The 17,475-nt window shown below is 39.9% G+C and overlaps 1 protein-coding gene across 1 annotated transcript in view; it reads left to right on the plus strand.

Annotated features, from left to right (window-relative positions):
• The first annotated feature begins 2,131 nt into the window (after positions 1-2,131).
• ITPRID1 (ITPR interacting domain containing 1) overlaps positions 2,132-17,475 on the plus strand; it is a 53,023-nt gene continuing 37,679 nt past the window's right edge. The window contains exons 1-4 of the mRNA XM_072330355.1: positions 2,132-2,261; positions 11,554-11,605; positions 12,423-12,509; positions 13,082-13,284. Coding sequence (XP_072186456.1) covers positions 11,574-11,605; positions 12,423-12,509; positions 13,082-13,284 — 322 coding nt within the window. The 5' untranslated portion in view covers positions 2,132-2,261; positions 11,554-11,573. The remainder of the gene's footprint in view (positions 2,262-11,553; positions 11,606-12,422; positions 12,510-13,081; positions 13,285-17,475) is intronic.

Consider the following 17,475-nt stretch of genomic DNA (forward strand, 5'->3'; position numbering starts at 1 on the left):
GGGTGCCTCTGGCAGAGCACTGAAACTAAGACTGTGGGTCAGGGCATTGTGTTCTCCCAGCTCTGCACTAGGTCATGGGGAGGCTGAGGAGTGGGCAGCACTGGTGAGCAGAAAGAGCTGCCACTCCAGGTACTTGCTGCTATTTCAAATCCCACCCTCCTCCCTCTCCCTTCTTGACCTACTTCATGGACTGGAGCAGTGGGAGGGGGGTTCAGACTTTAATTCCTTGTTGTGTGGTCTGAAAGGTTAAGAAAAAACCGAAGCACGTGCATATCAAATCTAATGGCACTCACACAGACACCATAGGAATGAGGAATTATTTCTGCATTTAACATTTGCCTGCTTTCCAGTCCTTATCAGCTCCTTATCAGCACATTCCCCAGAGGGCAGACCGTACCTTTGTGGTTAAGGTAGCACTGGGGCTTCTAGGAATGCCTGAAATACTTCTCAGAGTAGGTGAAGATGGTCCAGCAATGCTTCTGTGTGCCCCTGAAAGCATTCTCAGGGATGCACATTGCTGAGGTACTGCGGTGCTTGAGTTTCAGCAGCATGCTGAGGTGTGGCAGCAAGAACACCTAGTCAAAGCAGGAAGTAATTGTATTGGTGCAAAGCTCTTGTTCTGTGGACCCTCTGGTGAAGGACTGAAGGATTGGTGGTCCTAATTAGCCCCCAGCACCCATGCAGAATGGTGGCATAAGGACAGACAGAGATCTGGCCATACCTTCCATGTCACAGGAAAGCTGCTTACATAGTGCTGGTGGCTGTGGGCCACTCTCCAGAGCTGGAGAGTCAAGATTATCCTAGGATGATATAGCTACCCATGTCCCACCAGAGATATGCTTGGATGTCCTTTCCAGTGCTAAGGAAGGAAACTGTGTTTTTGCCAAGTGTCTGATCTACTGTTCCAGTTAATCCATGCTTAAGATCCTTTGGAGAGAAAATCCTCAATTCATGGATGTGGGCTCATTATTTGGGATCCAGTTGTGTTTTCTTTTACATAGACCAGTGGCAATTTGGCCATTTCTATCCATAAAACAGGGTCATACTGTTTGTATTCAACGTCAGTTGAAATAAAAATGATGTGTGACTATATATCTGCCAGAGCTTAAAGCAATAAAAAAGAATTACTGACAATCTAGCAATCTAATAGACAAACAATCATCTGCAATTTGTTTTAGGGAAATGAGACAATTTCCCTTTTTGCTATTAACTGTTCCCACTAGGTCTGTTTAGGGGACTGTTCATCTTGCTTGTGTAACTGGATTTTGTATAAAATTAAGGTACTTCATGTAGTACTGCTGCAGAATGAAGAGGACTCTCAATGAGATCAAAACTGTTGTATAAAAGCCCAGCAAGTGGATGACCTAGCCAGTTTCTATTTCATTCCAGTATTTGTGAAAATCACTTACTGATTCATCTCTCATTTCCCGTGGGAAAAAAAGCTGGAAAGCTAACTGATTGCCACACCTATCTGTTAGCTATTTCATGCTAGGTAGCACAAGAAACACCATCCATTCTGTAGGTGCGTGTGATTCTGCTTCATCCTGATCTGAAAAGCAGCATCCCCTACCCTTGTTTTCATGGCATCAAGCACAGGCCCGAAGCTGTGGTTGTTTTCCTTGTGATCACTCACGTGGAAGAACCAGAGACATTCTGTGGTCAGAATATCAAATTCGGTGTCCTTCATCCTGCCTGGTTGTTTGCAATGCAAATGGAAGGCTTTGTCTCACATAGTACCATATCCATGGTAACCAAATGAAGACAAGTTTGCATTACTTCCTTAGTAAAGTGCAATCCTTCCCCTGGCACATGTGCCAATGAGGCATAGAGAGTTAAAGGGACAGCAATATATTTCTTGGAAATGGAAGCAATCAAAACAACTTCTGGCTTTTTTTACCCCTTTATTTCAGTTATCGCTGCCCTTGCTCTTCTACCCTTTCTTTCCCATCCTGTCATTTTCTAGAATTCCTACTGCTGAAAACTAGACTAGTCCTGATTTCTACTTTCCCTTTGCCTGGAGGCTAAGCAAACAGTCATCTATCCGAACTGTCAACTTAAACACCACTTTCTTGGCAATCAGCCTTCCTTTGCCCTTCCTAGTATCTTAAAATAAATAAATAAGTACATAACGGGGGTGGAAAGCCAAGCCAAGAGCACCAATTCGTGTCCTCGGTTTTTCAGACCTTGGGTTCGTGGCAGAGAAGCAGAAGCACTAGCCTGCAACGATCCCGTAATACTAGCAGCTGGATCAAGCCATACAGGTTGGAGCTTATCAGTTTTTTGTTGTTGTTATACCCATTAAAAAATTTAAAGTCTCTTTTTCCCTTCTTCTGATCTGTCAGATATGCGGGAGAAATACATGTATATTTTATTTGCTGGATTAAATTCCAGTTAAAAGAGCTTGAGGTAAACGGCTTTGATATTTTCAAAGCTTCACAGACTGTCTCTTTTGACCAGCCAGAAAACATTTTTAGCAAAGGGACCAGATTCAAGCTGAGTGTACTGCAAAATTGTTGCTATTGTTACTGCTTTCACTGTTATTGTTGTTTTGCTGCCTTACCAATGACAACCTGTGCACTGATTTTATGCACTTTCCCTTATGTAGCTGGGAGGTTTAAAATACAACTTGCTCCCTCTTCAGTCCTGTGTTGTTTTAAGCTGAAATAGTTCTGGCTATTGTTATTCAGCGTTATCTGTTGTTTTTCCTCTCAATCAAGAGTGAGCTTACATCATGATTAAAATGCAACATAATGATAAAATCAAAATCCAGTGCAGGTATTCACGGTGAGCAACACTGATTGTCTCAAAACAGCACCAGGACTTCTACTTTGAAAGGAGCAGAGCAAGTTTAAGTTGTGGCCTCTGAGCAGGAACTTTACCAAAGGCTTCACAGAGATAGAAATGTACCCAAATTTGTATTTAACAACATATGAGGAGGCTTGAAGTATTATTACAGCTTTCCCTACCTGGTGCACTTTCAAAAGGGGTTAATTCTCTGGAGTCACTTCATTTAAGGGTATTTTATTTGTGAGTTTTCACATGGGTGTTCTGGAGGTACTTTGAATACCTTCCTTGCTTTCAATGCAAATGACAGACATGTTGAAGAGATAAAACAAATGATCCTACACTAGCTAGGATTTTGCTCCACTTAACAGCTCACAGGTTAATGGGCAGAGAAAAGAGGACCTCAGCTGCCCAAGGTCAGGGCTCAAGCTTGACACTGAAAATACTTTTGTCGTCTTCATTTATTTATGAGTAAAACAGAGGGAGACAAGAGCCTTCAGTCTTCAAGCAGTGATTTGTCCCCAGAAATGGCAACTGAAAGTAGCAATACTGCAGATCAGAAATTATCCTGTTCCTGCCTGAAAGCACTGCACCAACCACATCACTCTTCTTGTTTACTGAAGCAAAGATGGATAGATAGATAACATAAGCTTTATTTTCTCCCTGGTAGAGCTACCATAAAAAGTATAGCTGAGCCAGATTGCCAAACACATCTATATCATATAAAGATTGCGACAGTAGTAAAAATGATCTCTGTTGTTTGCCTTGCCTTGTCTTGTCTTGCCCTGCCTTGTCTTGCCTTGCCTTGAAAAAAACACTGTAAATATTAATTCATTTAATCAGTAATACAGACACTTCACATCCTAGATTAGGGTTCTGAAAAATACCTTCTTCATTTTTCTGTTTATTTTGTGTGGCAAAAGCTTACTTACTGTTAAGCTGTCAAGCCCAAATAGCCAAATAGCTCAATTTTTTTGAACAGAAATTGAATGTCTTGGACATGTCCTAGACTTAAAGACATTCCTACCTGAAGTATTTGAGACTTTCTGCTTCCTCTTAATTCGTGTCCCTATAACTATGTGTTTATTTGCATATTTGTCAATATTAAAGTTAACCACTGCCTCTCTACTCAAGATTTGATGCACCTGGATATGGAGCTGTTTGCATTCATAACCATCTAAAGAAAGTGGATAAATACTAAGAAAGCGTGAGTAATCACTCAGCAAGTGAAAAGGAAGAAGAAATATTAATAGCACTATCCAGTACATATCATACAGTGTGAGGAATATGGTGTGAAGCTGATGAAGTTCAAGATCCTGTTTCAGTGAAACAAACACAATTCACCAAAGCTGGTGGCAAGGAGAATGGTTCTTTTAAATTCTGGCAACCAAAGTGAGACAAATCTGTCTGGGAACCTGCCATAAACTGTTTATGTGTTTTTCAATTTTTAGAAGCTTTTTATTTCTTACAGTCTGTAGTTAAGAGCTGATATAAATTGCTTGCTGATGCATATTCCTCAATTTCTACCTTAAAATCTTATTGGAGGGCAGGGGAAAAAAGGAAATAGGGGGGGAAAAAAAAGATTTCCAAGATGTTCTCACTGTGTTATCAAATGAACAAAACACACAGGACATGGAAACCAGCCAGTCATTCATTCCATCGACAGATTTGCAGAGCTAAATTTGCTTCTGGAGAGCAGTTAGAAATTAAAACACACAGATGATGAGTGGTACTGGCACCCAAACTGTGATCAAGAGGACACTCTTGTCTGAAAAGATGTACCCTATCAGATTAATCATTATGTGTTAATTAATTTGAAATCAAAAGGATGTCTTCTTCTGTCTATGCACAGGAAATTAATGGTGATAACACTAATTAAATGTAATGGAAGTTACCTCTGTACTTCCCACATCTGGGGCCAAACTCTTTATTGCCCCTCGTGTTGTGTCATTTACAGTTGAATCCCATTGTAGCATCTCACCCTCGTTGTGTCCTGCTGTAAATGGCTGTGCAAGTCATCAGGCAATGGAGAATGAGGCCAATGGATTACTCAGCAGGGAAATGAACTAATTTCAATTAAACTAGCTCTAAACTTTGACTTCTAGCCCTGGGAAGGTGTGTCACTGCATCTTCTCTTCTGTGAGGAATCCTACCATAAAAAAAAAAAAAATCCTTCAGCCTCCTTCTTCCCCCTTTAGTCTACAAAAGCAGTACTGTCCTTTCTGTGCAATCTTTCTGCTGTCCTGGCATTTCCTTGACAGCCTCTCTGGCAGGCGGGAAGCTCCATTTCCCATGGAGGAGCCTGAGGTGCTCAGTGCGCAAAAGATATTGAGGGAATTTCATTTTTTCCTGCTGTAGGTACTGATTTGGTAATGCGGTTCAGGTGGTAAGGAGTGTAGAGTGTATGTGATGATTTTTCTGAACCCTTTTCTAAGGCAGGGTGAGGCTTTCTCTTAACATAGTTGGGTGGTAGGGAGGCTTGTGTGGTTCTGATCCAGAAAAAGAAATAAAAAAATCTTCCTTTGCTCAATTTGAATATTTTTACCTATTTACCTTTGCTCTAGATAACAGCAGCTGTCTCCCTCCGGGGGGAATGATTTGTTATCTTTGACCAAAGACACAGAACAGGACCAGCTGTCATCAGCTGCCAGGGTACAAGATTTCCTGCTTTCTGTCCTCCCTGTTCCCCTTTCTGAAGCTCAGTTTTTCCTCACTCATTTAGCTGCAACGTACCAACTGAAAGGAATCTGGGACATAGTGAGTGGGCTGGACTCTAGACTTTCTCTGCCACAGGGCCAAAGGACTTCTGAACAAAGCTGGTGCTATATATTCCATCCTCCGTTAACCTGTGCTTTCAGTGTTTTATTAAGACTTTTTGTTAGTCTTCATTAGCCTCCAGGTCTCCTGAAAAATAACAATAAAAAAATAAATGAGTGATTGTACCAACTCTATTATGCAATGGCAAATTTCTAATTACAACTCAAAATCTAAGTCATTTCAAAGACTCAAAAATGCCAGGTACTTAAATTGATTCTTGTTATGATACTAGTGATTGTGCTTTGCCTCGTTTCACAGGAGAAAAATTGGCACATGTTGAAAAATTCGATTTATATCCCTCAACATTTCATCTTTTTTCTACTTTTCTTACTTGTATTTGGGTTAGTGTGCACCTTGTTAAACTATCTCACTGTGAGATACTTTATGTCTCACTAGATAACTCAAAGACCTGTGTTTAGACAAGGGCAAGGTTGCTGCTTTGATCCATGAAGAAAAGCACCTCCAAAGAGCAGCTGCAATGGGAGAATTACTGTAGAAGTGTCCTACTCTTTGCATTGACTATAAGGGGAACATTTCTACATTTTCTATAGAAAACAAACTGGTTTACTGGTGATTTTGGTCTGCAGTGCACCAGAAATGAGCTTTCATTGTCGTAGCTAGGCAAAGATTGACAATCCTAAAACACCCTTACTTTGTAGTGTTAACATCAAGAACAAACAACAGAAAAACCCTGCAAATCCATATATTCTTTATTCTAAATGTCAAAATTAAATCTCTAATGACTTGAGTCCAAAGGCCTCTGATGCTGCAGTCTTTCTGTGTCTCTTGACTGCAAATCAGAACAGCACCGTTGAATCCAGGTAGCAATAGTGTGACAAGAATGTCTCCTGTTTTGTCTTTGTCTGCATGAGCCTTGCTGCTGATCAACAACTGCCCCTTCCTACACTGCCTCCAAGTGCAGGGCAGCTCCTTGAGCTGCTGACCTCCATGGCTGTAGTTGAACCTGAAGGGAAAGAAGCCTGTTTGTAATTTTCAGAGAAGAGCTAAATACTTCTGAGCCATCTTTACTTACCTTTGGGTTGAAAAACTGAACTGAGCAGCAGGACACTTGGGACCCATTGCTTGCTCTGCTCCAGGCTTCCTGCGTGGCCTTGGGCAAATAAGGTGAATTGCTTGTACTGCAGTTCCCAGTTTGGTAAAAGGGAGGCAGTGATCCTCCCTCAGCACAAAAGCCGTCTCTATGCCCCTTTCAGGTTATTGCAGGAGCTGCCTTAGGATGCATTCATGCAGAATCAGAATAGCTAGTTTTCCATTCTCAGTGGTACTGATAAATGTTTCCAAATTATGGATGACTGGCAGATAGTAAAGTCAAGTGAATGATTCCAGATTTGTCTTTGCTTTCTGAATTTGATTTAAAAAAAAACCTTGGATTACCAAAACCATTCTCCTTCTCTGGAGATATTCAAGACCCACCTGGACGCCTACCTGTGCAACGTGTTGTAGGGAGTCTGCTTTGGCAGGGGGGTTGGACTCGATGATCTCTAGAGGTCCCTTCCAACCTCTACAATTCTGTGATTCTGTGATTCTGTGATTACTAAATGAAACCACTAAACCCTTCTCCCAATATTTTTCGTATATTCCAGAGTTACCAAAAAGTTACACAACTCAGTGAGGTGATTAATTGCTATAAACTGATCTGGTAATACTTCACCTGAGTGCTCTGCTTTCATTTTTATACTTAGAAGACTCTACAGAAGAAAATATTCATCTTTTGTTGAATTCTTGTTCTTTGTAAGTTTTGCTTGTGTTACTCCTTAATTATTTGCTGCCTGAGTTCTCCAATGGGAAATATAATGTCTGCAGTACTGATGCTTCCTTTAGGAAAGTTGTGACTCTCTGAAAAATCAGAACAAAGTGTTTTGTTTTGTCTGGTTTCAACCAAAGAAAGAGATTTTTATTTTGTTGAGCTACATCAAAACATTCTCTCACAAATATTCAGTATTAACTGACATGCCTTGCTTATGATCCACCGTCTCAAGAGAACAGTGCTTTTTTCAGTTCCAGGGATAACATTTTCTATCATGTGTCTGGATAGTTTTCTGATCAAACTACCTGCTACAGCATAGGAATTTCATGATGCTATATCTTCAAGTGAGATGAAGCCTACCAACATGAGCACAGTTTGTAGCAGAAACCGTGCTTATACACACCTGAGGCAATGAGCTACCGGAGAGCTGCAGTTTAACCTTGAACATACTCAAACATGCATGTACTTGCTTCACGAAAATTTTGCTATTTCAACTTTTTATCTCTGGAAGACCAGTATTTTCCATGAACTCTTCAGTGTGATGCCATGCATTCACTGCAAATGCAGTTCAAGTCCATTTCTTTGGTGGTGAGGAGAAGCTAAAATAAAATAAAAACACTGTTTGGAGGTATGGTGAGGTTTGCATTGCAGGGTAAGTATTGTAATTAATGATTACCAAGTCACTGTGCAGACAGGGATCAGCTGGGAGGTATAATACAGCTGTATTTTATTTGATGCACTGAAAAGTCTTCTGCATCCATTCCTCTCACTCCTGCCCCTGGATAAGTTGATTTAATTAGATTCTTAATAAAATTTGTGTTCAGAAGTGACAGACTTGACTCTTGGAGAATGCTAAAATTTCATGGGGCTTGCCCTAAGCAAAAAATGCAGGATTTGAATCTCAGCAGAGGCCAACGTATGTATGTTAGGGAGAAAGTTAGTGGTGTTCAGAAGCAGCAGAAAATGGGCCTATGGCTCTGTTTTTCCCACCAGCCATCCTCATCCAGTTATGTGTGCTCCAAGTGCCCTGTGCAATGCTTACCCATCACACTGCCTCCCAGCCCTCATCAGTTCTCAGGAGAGCAGCTGTACTTCAGGGGAACTTTTTTTTGTTAGTTTTTTTTTTTTTTTTTTTTTTTTTGGGGGGGGGGTGTCTTTTAAAATCATTTTTATCTTAGAGTCTACCTACAGGTGGAAATAAGCTACAAGACCAAAAGCAGGCAGGTTATACCTATAACATTATTTGTAATTTCTGTCATGTGTGGCTTAACTACAAGATATCAAACACCAGAGGTTTCTGCTTGGAAAAGCTGGTTTTCATGGATAAGCTGTCCCTTTCTTCCTGTTTACACTTGTAATGAGAAGGTTCTCAAATTAGGTTTTCAGAAGAAAAGTCTCAGTCTTGCCATCTCCTCTGGCATAATTTGATTTCCTTCTGTTGGAGGAGTGGAAGTTTCTAGGACAGATTTGCACAGATTTCTGGAAGTTATGACACGATGTATTCAAGCATGCCTGACCTGAACTCAGAACTTCTCACTTGTTCTTACCTACTTTTGAGATCTGCTGAATGTAGTGAATTCGGAGCATCTTTTTTAGGAAAGAGGACAGAAGAACAAGTCATCTGATATATTCAAGATGTATTTCTAAAAATTTCCACATTTGTAGTGCATTTTGGAGCCCCAAATATTTTCAGTGCTTCCATATTTGCACTTTTTGTTTACCAGGCTCGCAAGAAGGAAATGCAGTTTGATGAGATATGGTTTTATCTTTTCTCCTGTTACAATGTTTTATCTTCCTTCAAGTGTCAGAGGCTACACTTAGTTTAGCAGAATATATTATTCATAAGCAAAGATATACTTAGATGTGCAGAAAACAGAGTGCCAATTAGCGCCACAGTTGGTTTACAAAGTGTTTTGTTTGTTTGTTTGTTTGTTTTCATAAGGTTTTCTGACAGATTTCTAAAGGGCATTATTTCCCCCAAAGTATCTTCCACTTTAGTAATGAGATTCAGTGTTTCTTGTGTCAGGAACAAAATACTTACACAGATCAGGAAATGTAAATACCATTTCCTCCCCTTTATAATTTCCATGACCTCTTCTATACGGAAAAAACAATCTCTAATATTTAAAAATGTCAAGATCACTAATGAAGAACTTCTCATGAGAGTCTTCTCATCAGAGGAAGCAGAGGAGACTCTAGTAATGAGTGAGACAATGCATGAATGTGCAAAGTTGGTCCAAACCAGATGGTGAACAGGTTAACGAGCCATTTGCTGTCACTTAAGAGGTTGGGTGTCAGCCTGTCCAACTCTGTATTTGTGTATTCTTGACCTACTGCAGTGTAGTGTTTAGCTTTTTTTAGCCTACAAATAATTTAAGGTGCCCCATCCAGTGACTGCCTCATGTGAGTGTATAACCACAAACAGCTACTCTCTCTACCGGGCATGTGGTAACCTAACAAATTCTTTCCATATGATCACGACTCTCAGCCTTTGTTGTTTTTTTGTTTTTTTGGGTTTTTTTTTTTTTTTTTTTTTGGTGACCTGTTATTTCTTATGCCTCCTTCATACACCATATTTCTCATAATCACATTATTTACTTAACAACCTGGCCAGTGTTTCACACTGCTAGATTTTTAGTTTGACAGCACTTGTGTTCATTCACTCTCAAACTACACAAGATATTAAGGAAATCAAAACTGCAGTGAGTCTGTAGTTGTGGGATATAATGTTCTGTTGCAGAGAAGTGTGCCTATATGCCACTAGGGAAAAATGTATGAACTCAAACTTCTAGATGGTATTTTTGACATTCTTAAGCATTTTAAAATGAATCTACTACTTCTTCTGGCACTTAAGAAAGAAATGGTACACAACAAGTAGCTGATTCTTACTCAAATTAAGCTAAACTTACTGCTAGATAGTCTGGTTTATGTTGCCACAGCAAATTACAGGATGTTGGTAACTCTTATGTTCCCATCCTCACGCTGAGTAAGCCAGAAGGAATTTATGTTAGAATTTACGAGCGGAAAAATAATCCTCAGTAGAGAATGTGAAAGGATGTTTTCTCTTCTTTATTGACATAATTTTCTTAAATAGAAAACACAACTTTAAAAAACTAGACAAAAATATTCATCTTGTACAATGCAGGAGGATATCTACTGCTGCTCCTAGGCAAATGCTACTCTAGCTTGAAAAGGATCAAAAAGATTATTATTTCAGCATTGAGAGAGAAAGGGATAACTACAAACACTGTGTGTGTGCATCCTACTTGCTTATTTCCAGCATCAGTTAGTGAAATGATGAAATGTGCACTTTATGGCTTGTAAGTATAGCACATGTGGAGTGCAGCAGGCAATGTTAGAAGTTCTTTGAAAAATATTTTCTCTGCCAGAAACTCTTGTAAGCATCCTGCAGCGGTCTTGCTTCTTCCAAATGCATTTAGGAACATGATGCAAAATCCAGTGAAATAAACAGTACAATAGTCACCAGTTTAAGTGAATTATACCTGAAAAACTGTTATGCACAAAATAATTGAATCAGCATTTGCTGAAATGAAAACTTAATGTAAATATTTATTACAATGTTGTTTTTTTTCCCTCAAATATCATGAATGGAAAGGTATTTTCATCATATTTGCTTTGTATGTATCCTCAGTGGAAAGACTTGAGAGTGTCTATTTCTAAAGAACAAGGGCTTGATGTACCAATAATGGTTAATGAAATGTAAAGACATCTATTTTCTTCCTATGGATTTTTGTTACATTTATGAATTACTACCTTGCCCTGTGAGTTCAGTCAGCTTCCCACGCAGGTATGGGAACACAGTGAGATGGTGGGTGGTGCATTTCAGGTGTGACAACAGTGACATTGGGTCATCTCTGCTGGTGCAGATGTTTATGAGCATGGCATGCAGGCTCTTCTTCATGGCTGGAGAAAATGTATAGCTAATTGGTTGTGATGGTGCTGAAAAAGATTGTTTTGTAGCTGAGAGTTTGCTCTACAGAATGTTGTTATTGTGCTCTTTGTGTCTGTTGTGGTGTTCGCTGAATTAAATAGGAGACTTTTCTGTTGGGGCAACATAGGTACAGTAAAGCTGGTCTTCTTGTTTTTAACCTAGTTTCACACATTTCTGCTTTGACAGACAAATGATACAAGAATTAAATATTTTTATGTTTTCTTGTTTGCAGTTTCTTTGTCAGTACCTGAAATGGTACAATTGACTGTGCAAAGCTACAGAAGGTAGGTGTCAGACACTGAAGAGATCTAAGGGTGATTTTTCCCCTTACTTTTCATTTTGATAAAAGGAGGAATTTTAGTTAAGGTTGTTTTATTGTTTTTTTGTTGTTTTTTTTTTTTTTCCCCTCTCAAATTGATAGCAACAGCAGTAGTTCAAAAACCTACATATTGCTTGTGCCCTGTTTAAGATTTGAGCTGAGGGACAATTTGCAATGTGAAAAAAATTGATCTGCTTTTCAACCGTATATAAGCATTTGTTACTTATCCCAATAGATACACGTAGATAAAATTAAGCTTGGATCTCGGGTGTTATTGTTCCTATTAAGAAGGACTGTTATGCCTTTGCAGTGAGCAGGCTCTGAAAAACAGATATTTCTCTGCAGACTACTGGCTACAAACACGATGAGAAGCTAAGTGAAGAATTGTTTTCAGATGCCACTCCTACTGCTGCAGCTCATTGTGCTTTGTCTCTCCAAAACTTTGTTAAGAGCAATTACATCTTTTTAAAGTAGGTGGCTAAAGAAACTGTGCTCCTGAAAGGTTCCCGAAAGATTCGCCATCTGTCAAAAGTGAGCCATTCTGCCACCTTTATAATTAGCATTTACTGGTACCTCACACCTACATTCTCACACCTACGGTAACATACTGTTCTTGAGAACAAGCGTATTGCCACGCTCTCATGACGACTCTAAGGCATAGCTATTATGTATCATTATAAACTAAGACAAAATGCAAATGTTTACTCTAGGAAAAAAATCATAATGATATCCCAGAGGAGCACACGAGTAAACACATTTCCTTCTTGTTTTTTTCCAACCAGATCCCTGCAAGAGTTTTCTGAGAGCCCGGTTATGTCAAGATGCAACAGCCTCAGGTCTCCTCACTCTCACACTGGTGGACCACAGAGGTTAGTCACTTCCATGTGTTTCCAGCTGGGAATACATGGAGTTCACCCACTTAGGGATCAACAAATATGGTTGCAATTTTTTGGAACCTGCATTTTCAAGTTCTAGTTGATAAAAAACATCTTATTTACTTTAACATGGTCAAAATGCCCTCTTTAATAACATGTGTCTGCTCTCAAATGCATTTTTAATGGAAAAACAAATAAGCACAAAAACCCACCTCAAAGTTCATTGTTCTTTGAATTCCTTGCATGATAAAGACTTGAAGATCTTATGGCAGCTGCAGCATCTTGCCTGTATCATGTCTTGAAAAAAGCGAGCCTGCAATAAACATACACCTTTTATTAATGTTTCTCTTGCTAAGCTCTCTAGATACCGTGCCAATAGGTATCTCTGAGGGAAGAAGCCAGGGCTTATCTCTTAGCACTGTGTCTAACAATAACTACTTTCGTTTAAGTCTCTGCAAGAGGAGAGAATAGAATTTCTCAACAAAACCAAGTCCATGTAAAAAGTATTGCAAGAGAAAAGTGGTACCAAGATAATGGTGTAAATTATCCTGATGTTTTCCCCACAGCATCACTGAATGGCTGTCACTCTGTGAAAAGGATCCAGTGGAGATTCTCCTTGATTTGGGGTTTGGTACAGAAGAACCTGATGTCTGCACTAAAATCCCTCCTAGGTTCCTCAGTGGTTCTTCTGTGGCAAAAGGTATTGACATCCGAGTCTTTTTGGAAGCTCAAAAGCAACGGATGGACATTGAGCTGCCAAACCTATATGGTAAGTGGAGAAGGAATTTTAGCCAAGAAGTAAAATAAATAGCACAGGGACTGAGCGGGTAGAGAAGAAGAGGCTTATAAAAGAAAGTATATGAAAAAGGGACACATATTTAGTTAATATCAAGAATTTTCATTCCCTTTTCCCTTCTGTGGGAGCAGAACCCCTTTCACAGGAAAATGTGCAGAGCAGCTGACAAGATCCCAGCCTCCTGTCACTAGAGCTGCTAGGGCTCATGGATCAGACTCACAAATCTCTAGCTAGAACCTAACGGTTTGGTTGTTCAAATATGCCCTAATAAATGGATGAGAATCTTATTTTAAGCACAATAAGATTGCACCATTTAAAGCAGACAGCCTTGATTTTTATTTGCTTTAGATGGTCTTAGTTCCATTTTGTGTATTTAGCAGTTAAGAAATGAATACAAGGTCCTCACCCTGAAGTTATATCTGCATTAAAATAGCATTGTTAATTCTCTGGTATATCACCCATCTGAAAAGTCCAATTTTGACATCATTTCCCCTCATGTTTGCTGCACAGGATAGCCAGATGGCTCTTGAAATCTTCTGTTTATTTAAGATGCTCAGTGAAGCAGGATCTCTCATATAGTCCATGCATTCCTGTTTAGAATTACACTGAAGAAGTGGTATGGATGGAATAAGAATTGAAAAAGAAATGTCAGAGCATCATGGAAAATGTGTTTTTCCCTCTTTCTCTCTCTTTTTATAGCAGGGCCTGTGCACACATTTCAATATTTACAGCAAACTGACACATCAAACAGGTTTCTCAGCTCTCACTCTTTCTCTGTAACTCCTGAGAGGGAAGAAGAGAGGAAAGAGAGAGAATATGTGTGCCTAGATGGAGGATAGAGACTTCAAGGAAGAATCCTAGAGTGGCTTAGATTGGAAGGGATCTTAAAAATCATTTTAGTTCCAACTCCATTATCTTGGGCAGAGTTGCCACCCACCATCTGAGATTTCCCAGGGTCCCATCCAGCCTCTAGGGATGGGGTATCCACAGCATCTCTGAGCAGCATGTCCTAGGACCTCACCACCCTGTGAGTAAAACATTTCTAACATCTAAATATCACTCTGTTAGTTTAATGCCATTCCCCCTTGTCCTATCACTATCAAACTGGGTTAAAGGTCAGTCTCTATCCTGCTTGTATGCTCCCTTCCAAGTACTGAAAGACCACAATGAGGTTTTCCCAAGGCTTTCTCTTCTCCAAGCTAAACAAGCCCAGTTTCTTTACGCTTTCTTTGAGGGAGAAGTGCTCCAGCCCTCTAATCATCTTTGTGGCCCTTCTCTGGACCCTTCTCCAACAGCTTTGCACGCTTTTTGTGCTGAGGGCCACCAGCTTGGACACAGTACTACTGATGGAGCCTCACAAGGGCAGAGCAGAAGGGCACAACCACCTCTCTCTTTCTGTCTTTCTGCTGGCCACCTCTCTTTTGATGCAGCCCAGGATATAGTTGGCATTCTGGGCAGGAAGAGCACACTGCTGCCATAAGGACTCACAAGTTCTTCTCTGTAGGGCAACTCTCCATGAGTTCTTCACTCAGTCTATATTTGTATACTGGATTTGCCTTGACCTAGGTGCAACACCTTGCACCTGGCCTTGTTAAACCTCATTAGATTTTTGTATGCCCACTTTTTGAGCATGTCTGGATATCTCTGGATGGCATCTCTTCCTTCTGTTGTGCCAAGAAGATAGAGAGCTCACAGTGAATGAGAGGAAAGAGCTTATAGAGAAGGAGTTTGCACAGCTAAGGCAAGCAGTGATAAGCCAAGGTGCAAATTAAGGACCAGCCTTTGCAATAGTTCTTGATGAGAGCACTCAGGACAGCTGAATGGCTGCTCTGTATGGGAAAGTTACTGTAAAGTTAGCTAAGGTCTCGATTTCTATTTTGATGGGTGTGATGTCCATCAAAATATATTTTCTTGCTTTTGACAGGTTGGGAGGGGATTTTCACACCATCTGCGTAGGCTTCCTAAGTATGTTCCTGGGCATATTTAAGCAAGAGAGGTGATATCCATCCTTCAGAGATACATAACTTCTCTCTTCACTGACTCTACGTGTTTCCTTATATGTGGTGATTAATCTCGTAACCTCTGCACCTAGTTAAATAGGCATTTAGCTGAAGCACCATCTCAAGGATCTTGATCACAACAGAGTCTATTTTCATAGCAAATGGAGAGTCAGGCACCTCCCATGGGTCATAACTGAGCCACAATTTCAAACACCTATCAGAAGAAGTCAGTTGCTCTCTGGGACCACATAGGCAGTCTAGCACATGCACCTTTCTATAGCTGATATTCCAAGAGAAGACTTACTGCTAAAAGGGATGAATCAGTTTTAGTGTGCGAAACTGGGAGGAATATCATCAAACAGGCTTTCAAGGCATTTGCTTGCAAACTCTACTTTCTAATCTTGCTATCCTTACCTTGCCTAATAATCTTATAGTGAAGTACAGTAAGAAGGAGAAGTGGGAAAACTCATGTTTAACAGATTTGGAAAATTGATTACTTCTATAGGGTGGAATCTAATCCGTCTGCCTTTAGCAGTAAGACTACACCTAAACTTGCAAGCACCTAATGATCCAGCTCTTCTTTTGGAAGAAAGCTTCCTGAAGATGATAAAGAAAAAGATCCTTCTCTATAAATTAAGTAGATAGTTCAGGTCCAGAGATGTTCCACGGTGTTTGCCTTTCCACAAACCTTTTAGGTTACCCCAGATGTTTTACTGTCACAGGATCATTTCATATTGAGATAAAAATGCCAAAATGATGCAAACTGCAAACTACCTTTAGGGACTTCAAGCCTATATTAAGCCACTGTTCCCAAAGACATGTAAGATACGCTGGATGAATGCAGATATTGTTACCCCATTTGGTTTATTGTCACTGAATTGCTCTCATTTGTCTCTGTACACTAAAAAAAAGAAAAGTGTTTAATCTGAATTAATGAATGACTGGGAAATATTGTCAGTTTACTTACTCCTGAAACAGCAGAGAAAATTAATTGATTTAGTATGACATGTTAGTCCAAGAAAGTGAAAGATGAGGAAAAGGATTGTAGGAACCGTATGAGTGACAATAAACCTGGAGGGAAAAAAAGGTGAGGTAAGGAAAACCAGTGACTCCCATACCAGAGTGATCTTTCTTTACTTCCCTATTTCCTCCATTTCTCAGTGCAGTCCTCTTCTTTTTGTTTGTTTCTTCCCCTTGCTGTGATGCAGATAGTTTTCTAGAGCTGCTCCATTGCTGATTTGGCTTTTTAAAATACATCCGTGTTGTTAAAGCTTTGTTTATTAATTGTCTCCTTGCTTGATACTGATCCTTAAGCATTGTAATGGAATTTTTAAAGGCTCCAGTTCACAAGATGCATTTTCAACAACGTCAGTCATCAGTAAGGTAACTCAGATCCGAAAGAAGAACTTATCCCCATCGTTTGCCCATGGTGAAATTTTTACTGTCATCATTGCAAGAAACATTGTATTTCCTAGCTGGTGAAATAAAGTCACTTGAGAATCAAAAGTTAAAGAAAAAAAGAAAGATATTTCTGACTTTTATTGATCCAAGAGGTCCTTGAAAACTTCAGTTCTATGGGCATTTTAGTTCAAAAATATTTACATGTTTAAATCTGACAATTAAAATAAAGTAAAACCCACTCATTTTAATATAACTTTTCCTTACTGCCATATCTAAATTTACTTAGGCTTTTCTGTCTTGTTTCTAGGGGTTTTTCACCCATTGCAATGAATCTCAGAATGTTTTGGAAGGGACCTTAAAGACCATACACTGGCTGATGAAGGCAGAGATGTCACCCACTAGGTCAGACTTCGTAGGATTCCTTCCAATGTGGCCTTGAATGCCTCCAGGGGTGAGGCACCCACAGCTTCTCTAGGCAGCCTGTGCCAGGGCCTCACCACCATTATAGCAAAGAATTTCTTACATCTAACCTAAATCTACTTCCTTGTACCCCTTGTCCTATCACTACACTCCTTGATAAAGAGTCTTTCCCATGGGCTTCCTTTATGTAACTCCCTGGAAAGCTGCCATAAGGTTTCCCTGGGGCCTTCTCTTCTCTCAGCTAAATAATTCCTCCCTCTCCTTTCACCTGCAAGCTACGCTTCTTTCAATGCAGCTCAGGGTACAGCTGGCTTTCTGGACTGCAAAGCACATATTGCCAGCT

This window comes from Excalfactoria chinensis, chromosome 2, assembly GCF_039878825.1.
Source record: "Excalfactoria chinensis isolate bCotChi1 chromosome 2, bCotChi1.hap2, whole genome shotgun sequence".
In the NCBI taxonomy this organism is placed as follows: Eukaryota; Metazoa; Chordata; class Aves; order Galliformes; family Phasianidae; genus Excalfactoria; species Excalfactoria chinensis.